The 9,730-nt window shown below is 30.5% G+C and overlaps 1 protein-coding gene across 1 annotated transcript; it reads left to right on the forward strand.

The window, feature by feature from the left end:
- The first annotated feature begins 421 nt into the window (after positions 1-421).
- LOC136210003 (purine-uracil permease NCS1) lies at positions 422-2,310 on the forward strand. Its single transcript, XM_066001662.1, has one exon. The coding sequence runs from the start codon at positions 506-508 to the stop codon at positions 2,165-2,167; it is 1,662 nt and encodes a 553-aa protein (XP_065857734.1). The 5' UTR covers positions 422-505; the 3' UTR covers positions 2,168-2,310.
- The last annotated feature ends 7,420 nt before the right edge of the window (positions 2,311-9,730 follow it).

Consider the following 9,730-nt stretch of genomic DNA (forward strand, 5'->3'; position numbering starts at 1 on the left):
TCTTAGAATGTTATTATATAATTAAAAAATAGATTAAAACAGAAATTATTACTTGCTCAATTATAAAACTTGTCTTTTATAAAATTAGAACTCTATATCCCGATTTTTGTTGTTTTACTTTTCTTAAGACTCACGCAATACATCTTCGGCATTTAACTTACTTTTTTGCAACCGAGTGATCAATTGATTACATTTTCCATAAATTTAGAAAGCTAACTGAATATTTTATACAAGTTGAAAGGACTATCGAGAAACTTTGAAAGTTTATAAGGCCAATCAATGTTTTTGGACAAGTTTAGGACAAATAATGTATTAAGCCAAGAATAAAATAAGCCATACGAATCTTAAGCAAACATCAACAAGAAATAGGAAGTTGACAATTAATTCCAAGTTCAAAATTGCCACCAACCAAATATTTTTTATCTTAATTAGATACCAAAGATTCCCCACCTCACAAAAGAAAAGGGAACCCAATCTGAATCTTTTCATTGAAAGCACCATTACAATGTTATCCAAGTGCTTCACCTTGAATCTCCATCCATCTTCTCATCACTCTCCAATACCCAAAAACTCAAAATTCCCTCTTTTCCACACATACCCACCATCCAAAACCCCCAAATTCACACACCCAATTCACCAAAACCACAAAAGATGCAACCTTTCACCCCCTAGAATGGCCAACCCCACAAAACCCCCAAACTTTGAACCTGATCCAACACTAACCAATGAAGACCTCAAGCCAACAACACCAAATCAAAGAACATTTAGTGGATGGGAAATGGCTAGTTTATGGATTGGCCTTGTAGTTGGTGTCCCAACATATTACCTAGCAGGCAGTCTAGTTGATCTTGGCATGGCTTGGTGGCAAGGAATAGCTACTGTTGTTGCTGCAAATTTCATCCTCTTAGGCCCATTGATTCTCACAGGTGATCCAGGCACAAGATATGGTATTTCATTCCCAGTTTTAGCTAGATCTTCATTTGGGATTTTTGGTGCTCATATTCCTACTTTACTTAGAGCATTAATTGGGTGTGGATGGTATGGAATTGAAACATGGATTGGTGGTGAAGCAATTTTCATACTTTTACCTAAATTTATCAAACAATCATCATATTCAAAACCCCTTTCTTGGTTAGGTACTTCCCCTTTAGAATTTTCTTGCTTTATTGTGTTTTGGGTTACCCAATTGGCAATAATTTGGAGGGGAATTGAAGGAATTAGAAAATTAGAAAAATACTCAGCTCCTATACTAATCATACTTACTTCATGTTTACTCATTTGGGCATATGTTAAAGCTAATGGGTTTACTCATATGCTTAGTTTATCTTCTAGGTTATCAAATGCCCAATTTTGGGGTCTTTTTTTCCCCTCTTTGACAGCAAATATAAGTTTTTGGGCAACTTTAGCCCTAAACATACCTGATTTCACTAGATATGCAAAATCCCAAAAAGATCAAATCTTTGGTCAATCTGGGTTACCAATTTTTATGGGTCTATTCACATTTGTTGGATTAGCAGTTACATCATCAACAAAAGTGATTTTTGGGGAAGTAATTTCAAACCCAATTCAACTCCTTGATAAAATTGGGGGTTTAAGTACAACAATTTTAGCAATAATTGGGATTAGTTTAGCTACTTTAACTACTAATATAGCTGCAAATGTAGTAGCTCCAGCTAATGCATTAGTTAATCTTAGTCCATCAAATTTCACATTTAGAAAAGGGGCTCTTTTAACTGCATTGCTTGGGGTTGCTTTTCAGCCATGGAGATTGCTGAAATCAAGTGAAAGTTTTGTTTATACTTGGTTAATTGGGTATTCTGCTTTAATGGGTCCAATTGGGGGTATTTTATTGGCTGATTATTATCTTATTAGGGGTAGAAAATTGAGTGTTGAGGATTTGTATAGTTTGAGTCCAAATGGGGTTTATTTTTATTGTGGTGGGTTTAATTTGGTTGCAATTTTTGCTCTTCTTTTTGGGGTGTTTCCTGTGATTCCAGGTTTTTTGGAGAATGTTGGGATTGTTTCCAAAGTTCCTGGAGTTTTTGTGGGGATTTATAATAATGCTTGGTTTTTTAGCTTCTTTTCCTCTGGTTTTGTGTATTGGATTCTGTCTATTTTTACTAGAAAGTGTAAGAAGTCACTGCCTGTAGATCCTCTCTTGTCCTAAGATTATTTCTTTTTCTTTGTAAATTTCTTTGGAGAGCAAATAATCAGAAGCAAAATTGTTGCATCATTTATAGAAAAGAAAATGAAACACAGGACGATTTGTAAATTTCATGTTTCGTTAATAAAAGACGAGTCTTTTTTTCATGTGTAATTTTATATTCAGACTACCTTCTAACTTCAAGTGTTATAATTATCAAATAAGGTTTGAAATTGAACATTTCATATTACATTAATGCGATTTGAAATTGCACAGATTAAATTTGTTCTCTTCCAATAATTATAGAGCTCAATTTGTACGTTATTCCAATATTTACTGGTTCATGTTTGCTCTATCAACAGCTTGGTCTGGCCAGGCCGGGTCGAGCCTAATTTGATTCGACACTGAACTAGTTTATCAAGTTCAGTAGCGTACTATATTTTAGGGAAAGTTACATGGAAATTCATCTTTTAAGAACTATTTACAACTATACCTAGTCATAATTTTGAATTATGTCAAATTAATAAATTCATTATTTTTAATCTATTTTAAGACTAGAGTTTATAAATTAGGCGGTAGAATATATTGTTTAGGGTTATGATTTATGAATTGGAATTTAGAATTTTTAAATTGGGATGTAAAATCATATTTTATTTGTTATAATAGTAAATAATGACATATTCAGAATTAAATTTGATGATCTAATTTAATTATAATTTTGTAGTTAGTTATGATATTCATGTAGGAAGCCCTAGATAATTCGAATCTACTGGACTAGGTGAAGAAAACTAATTCATAAGCCGAACCCAGTCCAATTCATCTAAATAATATATTTATATTAACAAAATAGATTATAAATAATAAAAATACAACTCCTTTAAAAAATAGCAAACTAAAATTCAATTAATTAATTTAATACAAATCAACAAACATAACCTTATATTAAAAAAATTTACTAATATAATAAGAAATATATTAAGAAATTGAATTTAGGTAGAGAAAAATGAAAATTTATTACTGTCAAACTCCAATTGGATTTTTCCCCGAAATGGGCTCTAAATGAGGATTTATCCTCACTCAGAGGACTTCCTATATTAAGCATCGGTCTTTCATATCATTTGGAGGACCCCCAATTCATATTTGGACACGTGTATTGTGAGTCCATATAATAATTAAAATAGTGAAGCCTCTTATAAAATATGTGGGTCCATATTACACGTGTCAAAATATGTATGGTAGGTCTTTCATTTAACATGGAAAACCGGGTGCCTCTAATAATTTGTCCATTCAGAGCCCGGTTAAACATTTTTCCCACTGTAGTGCTTGTTTAACCGGGCTCGAAACCAGAAGACAAACCTCCGATTTCAAATTGCAAAGAAACCAGAAGTTTGTCCTCCGGTTTCAAATTGCAAAGAAACCGGAAGTTTGTCTTCCGATTTCTAATTTAATTTTTTTATTTTTTTTAATAATAAAAAATAGAAACTGGAATCTATTTAATATATATATTTTAAAAACTTTGAATTCCGCTTTTCGAAAAAATTTAATGAAAAATTTTAAAAAAAGTCCCTATATCTTTTTTAAACTTTTAATTTATCTTCAACCTTTAACTATTTATTTTTAAATTCATTAATTAAACATTTTCTTACCAAATTAGTTGGTAGTAAATATCTAATTCGGTTAAAAATGTTTTATTCTTTTAAATGTGAGTTTGAAATTATATTTTTTACAGTTTAAATTACAGCAGTTTAAATTACGGTTTTTACAGTTTCTTTATAATTTAAACTGTTCGAAGTGACAGTTATGTTCCAAGTGATAGTTAAATGTTCGAGTGCAAAAACCATATTTCAAACTGTAATTATAAAAAAAATTGTAAAAACCGTAATTTAAACTGTCAAAAATATAATTTCAAACTCGCATTTAAAAGAATAAAACATTTTTAACCGAATTAGATATTTACTACCAACTAATTTAGCAAGGAAATATTTAATTAATGAATTTAAAAATAAATAGTTAAAGGTTGAAGATAAGCTAAAAGTTTAAAAAAGATAGAGGAACTTTTTTTAAATTTTCCATTAATTTTTTTCGAAAAGCCGAGCTGAACTATTCAAAGTTTTTAAAATATGTATATATTAAATAGAAACAGGAACCGGTTTCTACTTTTTATTATTAAAATTAGAAATCGGAAGACAAACTTCCGGTTTCTTTGCAATTTGAAACCGGAAGTTTGTCTTCCAGTTTCGAACCCGCTTAAACAAGCCCTATAGTGGACAAAATGTTTAACCGGCTCTCAATGAGGATAAATCCTCATTTAGAGTCCCATTTTGGGGAAAAATGCACTCCAATTTGGGAAAGTAATTTCTAATCCACTCTTATATTAGCTATTTTTGAAGTGCATTAAGCCCCTATTTGGTGCTAGTTATACGAATAATTCAAACTCCGTTTAACATGCGTAAACAATCACGATGTCATTGTTTTAAAAGAATAAAATAGTTAAGAAATTATCTTGCATAGCAATTTAAATATCAATTGACGTGTAAAAACAGTGATATATTGACAGTTTTGTTTGTGCTAGTTTGAATCACACATATAACTTAATCGTCCAATAAAGATTAAATGTATTAAAATATAAATGATCAATAACATAATAACATAATGTATCTGTTTAAAAGATTCAAATCTTAATGTGTTAAAAAAATAATTAATCAGGAATTTAATGTATTCATTTTAAAATATCAAGAGCTTAATAATAAAAAATTTAACCTATGCTTAAATATACATTTTGTGATATATTTTTGTAGTGACACAACAATGCAAGGGTTAAAATAATCAAATTCTCCCAAATGTTGGACATAGTTTAAGTTTAACCATGTTACAAAATTTTATATATCTAACTTTGTGAACTTTAAATATATTTTACAAATATTAATTTCTGTTAATTTTGATAAATATTTATAAGAAAATAATCATCACACTTATAGATATTGATTATATTCAATAGTGTTCGTCTGGATTTTAGATTTTTTTTTATAGAAATTGGGACGAGACAGACCTTGAGCGGGAAAGCACCCATGACCCAAGAACTGTCAAACCCGCAATATATTAAAAAAGAAAAGATGAGTGTTTGAACAAGAGAAGAGGAAGAAGAACAAACAAGAAGAAGGGGGAAGGAGAAAAGTTTAGGAAAGGTCAAGAAAAACGCAAATGAAAAAAATTACAGATGTCATCATTGATAAACCTGTGACAAAAAGCAGGAGCTGAAGGCCACCAATTGATCACCGAGGAAGAGATTCCAAATTTTGCCAAAGCATCAGCAACGCGATTTCCTTCCCTTTCCATTTGCTAAATTGAGATAGAAATTTGTCTGCAAGGCAACTGAGATGACGGGCCCTAGGAGCACCTTTAAATAGAGGGACTCCTAAGTAACTGAAGGGGAGAGACTCCAAACAGATGCCAAGACAGTTAGCAAGCCGAACCCTCCTCAGAGGACTCACCTGAGAACCAAAAAAGATAGCAGATTTATCCCAACTAACCTGCTGACCGGATATCTGGCCATAGAGATGAATACCGTTAAATCTAGACTTATTAAAATCATATGTTAGAGATTCACATTATCCTAAAGTTTAGATTTAATAAATAAATCTAAATCTAACAATTTGGTAATTCACTGTCCAAGTGAGCACATAAGTTTTGGCGGTAAAGTGATAAAATTTTACATATCTTTCTGAACTTTAAATATATTTTACAAATATTAATTTCTGTTAATTTTGATAAATATTTATAAGAAAATAGTAATCACAGTTATAGATGTCGATTATATTCAATAGTGTTCGTATGTATCTTAGATGATCAAATGAATACCATTAGATCTAGACTTATTAAAATCATATGATGGAGATTCAAATCATTCTAAAGTTTAGATTTAATAAATCTATATCTAATTTGGTAATTCATGGTCCAGGTGCACATAAGTTTTGGCCGCAAAAGATCAAATATTTTACAAAGTTTAACCAAGCAAAATTTTGAAATGGGTCAGGCCTGCAATGCAATGGCTTGATCTGAAATGAACCCATAAACATATTTTGGAGGCCCAAAGCCAGATTTGTAAATTAGTGAAAGAAAACAAACTTTATTCTCTTGACTTGAATTATACATCCTACAATTTTGGAAGGAAAACTCATTATATAAAAAAATAAATAATTTACCAGTCCTCTCATTTTTATGTAATACTCTGTTTGATCTCTATCATTTGTCACTGTTAACTTTTTTATCTTTCTGTTTATTTTTTTAGATTTTTAATCGTTATATTCAGAATAAATAGGTAAGCAGAAAATAATAGAGTAATATGATCATTTTGTATATAACTATGACTGTTCTGAAAGCTAAGATATCTTTGGTTAAAAATATATAAAAAAAAAGATAAAATAACCAAAAAGTTAACAGTAATAAAAGATATGGACCTTATAGTTTTTTAAAAAAAAAAGAAAAAACTAACCAATTTATAAAAGATGAGGACTAATAAACTATTGACCCTCTACAAAGACACAAAATTTGGTCAAACAAATCTTTCTTCTTCCTTTTTTGGTTACAATATGTAACGCCTGGAAAAAAAACTATATTCATATAAGTAAATATTTGAAATTCGAATTCTAAAATAATTAATTAAAATTTATTATTTTAATTGAAAGAAAATAAATATTAATGTTATATATTTATATTTGAAAATAATAATTATTATATATTAAATAGTTCGGCTCCTGTTTAATGAAGTTTGCATTTTCTATCAAAAAAAAAACTAAGATAAGCTAAATACGTTGATAAGCTAAACAAAAATATATATGCTTATCATTTTTCTTTTGAAAAGTATACTTATCATTAAAAAACATTAATAATTGTTTTCTTTTTAGCTAATTGTAATTAGGGTTAAACTCTTTCAACTTTTATATATATTATAATGAAATCGTATTTGCAATTAATTTCACATTCATATGGCAAGTAAGTGGATAATTATATGCTTAGTTATATTTGTTTGTGTGTTCTTTGTATTCGATTGTTAAATTGATAATTGATGTAGTTCGTTGATTAATATATTGAGTTTGTGAATATCGAACGATTGATGACGTTTGTGCCTTTTTATTATCGATGATAAAATTAATAATGGCTGAAACTGCGTGACTGTTGGGATTTACTTAATGAATGTGGCTAGTGCATACATATTAGTGTGATATTAAATATTATGAAATAATTACCATTGAGGAAAACGAATGTTGGATGTGAAAAAAAATGAGGATAATTAATAGTTTTTCTTGACAAAGATACATTCAATGGTTTATTCATGTACGTGTTGATGGGTTATATATGGTTGAGTTGAGATATGAATTGCTAGACACTTGTCCTTAAGGCTAGTGTCGGAGTATCTCGGGTTGCAGGAGATACTCTGTGCTGTTTTTGCTACGCACCGGAGTGGTGCGGGGATACCTAGCGGTGAGAGGTATCCTGTGCTGTTGATATATAATATGATGAGATTGAGATTGAGATTGAGACAGTTTGAATCGGCCGGTGAACCATTGACTATATTTTTACTTGGCAGGCAAGGCCCTTAAATAGAGAAATAAATGAATATTTTCAAAGTCGTGTTTTATGTTTGGTCAAATGCTCATAAACGGAATTGTATGGCGTGTGGTTGTGTCATGTATAAAATTATTACTGAGCCCCAAGCTCACCCCACTCTCCACTAGCTTTCTTTTCAGGTTAAAAGTATTAATTGACTAGTGGTACAACTGTCAGAATGAGCGGTATGTTAAACTACGTACGTTGCAGTACATAATTAAAGTATAAGATCATTGTTAAGTTTGATATGTAAAGGATGGAGAATTAATAAATCGGTGTGTTTATAATAATTTTTCGTTTTAATGACGTTTTAATTATCTATGATTGTTAAATATTAATTAAATAAAAGGAAATTTAGAAGGGGTGTTACACAATAAACCTTTCTTCTTATCTTGTATTGGTGGGTGGTTTTAATGAAAGTGGAGGACTAAACAAAACTATAACAAACAAGGGTGGAGCAAGAGGAGGAAAGGAGGATCGGTCGACTCTCGAGTCTCGTCGAAAAACTCCAGAAAGGGTTTTTCCTCCTTGACTCCGGTAGGAGCTGCCATAGCTGGAGTCACTCTTCGACCATAACAGAAGGTAGAAGATGAATGATAATGGAAAGGGTTAAGATGGAGCTTGATTAGGCTATTTATGATTTTGGAAGCGGTCGTGAGATTGAATGTGAGAGTAAAGAATTTAAAAGGGATAAGAGATTGATTGAAGAGTGGTTGAAGGATAATGAAATTTATTAAGATACAGATTGTGTGATGTGTTACGTTAAATTTTTTTATTGGTATAAAAAATGAAGTAATTGTGCAACATTTTCAGAATACGGCATCTCTAATGGGTAAATTGCCACATGTTAGACAGTAATCGAAGGAGCAAAATACCATGTGTTAAACATTCATTTTCTTACTATAGGTAAAACAAATACTATTTACTCACATTTTATGATACAATTTGTATTTTGTATTGTTTATTTTATTTTTATAAATATATTTAATTAGCATTCAGTTTTTTTATAAACAGTCTAACCCTTCCGTGATTTCGGTTCTAGCTCCGTCACTGATAACAAAAACTAAAATATGGGTAAATGGTATGAATGATGATGGAAGTTTGGTGTCAATTTCAAAAAATTAAGGGTAATTAATTTATTAGTCCCTATATTTTGATAAAACACACTGTTTAATCCATGTGTTTTTAAAAACACACGGTAAGGTCCCTAACCTTTTTCTCGGTGAACTGTTTAGTCCTTCCGTCTGTTTGTTAGATTTTTTACCGTTTACGAATTCGGAAATGACTAAATTATCCTTTACTATTTATCCGTCAAAAGCAATTCACACATCTATGCCTTTCTCTCACAACTCGCGCTCACAAAAAATGGAGAAAGGATTGAATCTCTCACTCATAATCGAATCACTCATACTCACTCTTCCTGTTTGAATTGAAGGTAGAAATCGACTCAAATCTCTCTCGCTTACTCTTCCTGATCAAATTGAAGGTGGAAATCCTCTTACTCTCAATGGTGAGTTTAATTTCCTCCACATTCTCAACACATGTGTATTGCCAACTGCTTTAGTGATGACGAAAGATGTTTCTGCTAATTTTGTTATTGTTGTAAACAATGAAGATAATGGTCTTATATATTTGATTTTGTGGTAAAGGGTAGTTAAGGCATTACATTTTTATTTTAAATAGATTTTGACTCAAATCCAAATTGACTAACAGAATCTTCATGAGAGTCTGACGGCAGGGACTAACAGTTCACCGAGAAAAACGTTAGGGACTAAACAGTTCATCAAGAAAAGGTTCGGGACCTTACCGTGTGTTTTTGAAAATATATGGACTAAACAGTGTGTTTTGTCAAAATATAGGGACTAATAAATTAATTACCCAAAAATTAATTGAAATTCAAGTGTTTTATTACGGTTATTGAATTTTTATTTTTATTTTTATTTTAATAAATTCGTTTCAACCAATTCAGACAGAAAAAGT

Source organism: Euphorbia lathyris, chromosome 10 (assembly GCF_963576675.1).
Source record: "Euphorbia lathyris chromosome 10, ddEupLath1.1, whole genome shotgun sequence".
In the NCBI taxonomy this organism is placed as follows: domain Eukaryota; kingdom Viridiplantae; phylum Streptophyta; class Magnoliopsida; order Malpighiales; family Euphorbiaceae; genus Euphorbia; species Euphorbia lathyris.

What these genes read in the sequence shown, in the direction of transcription:
- LOC136210003 (XM_066001662.1), top strand. Translation starts at nt 506, where the DNA reads ATGTTATCCAAGTGCTTCACCTTGAATCTCCATCCATCTTCTCATCAC.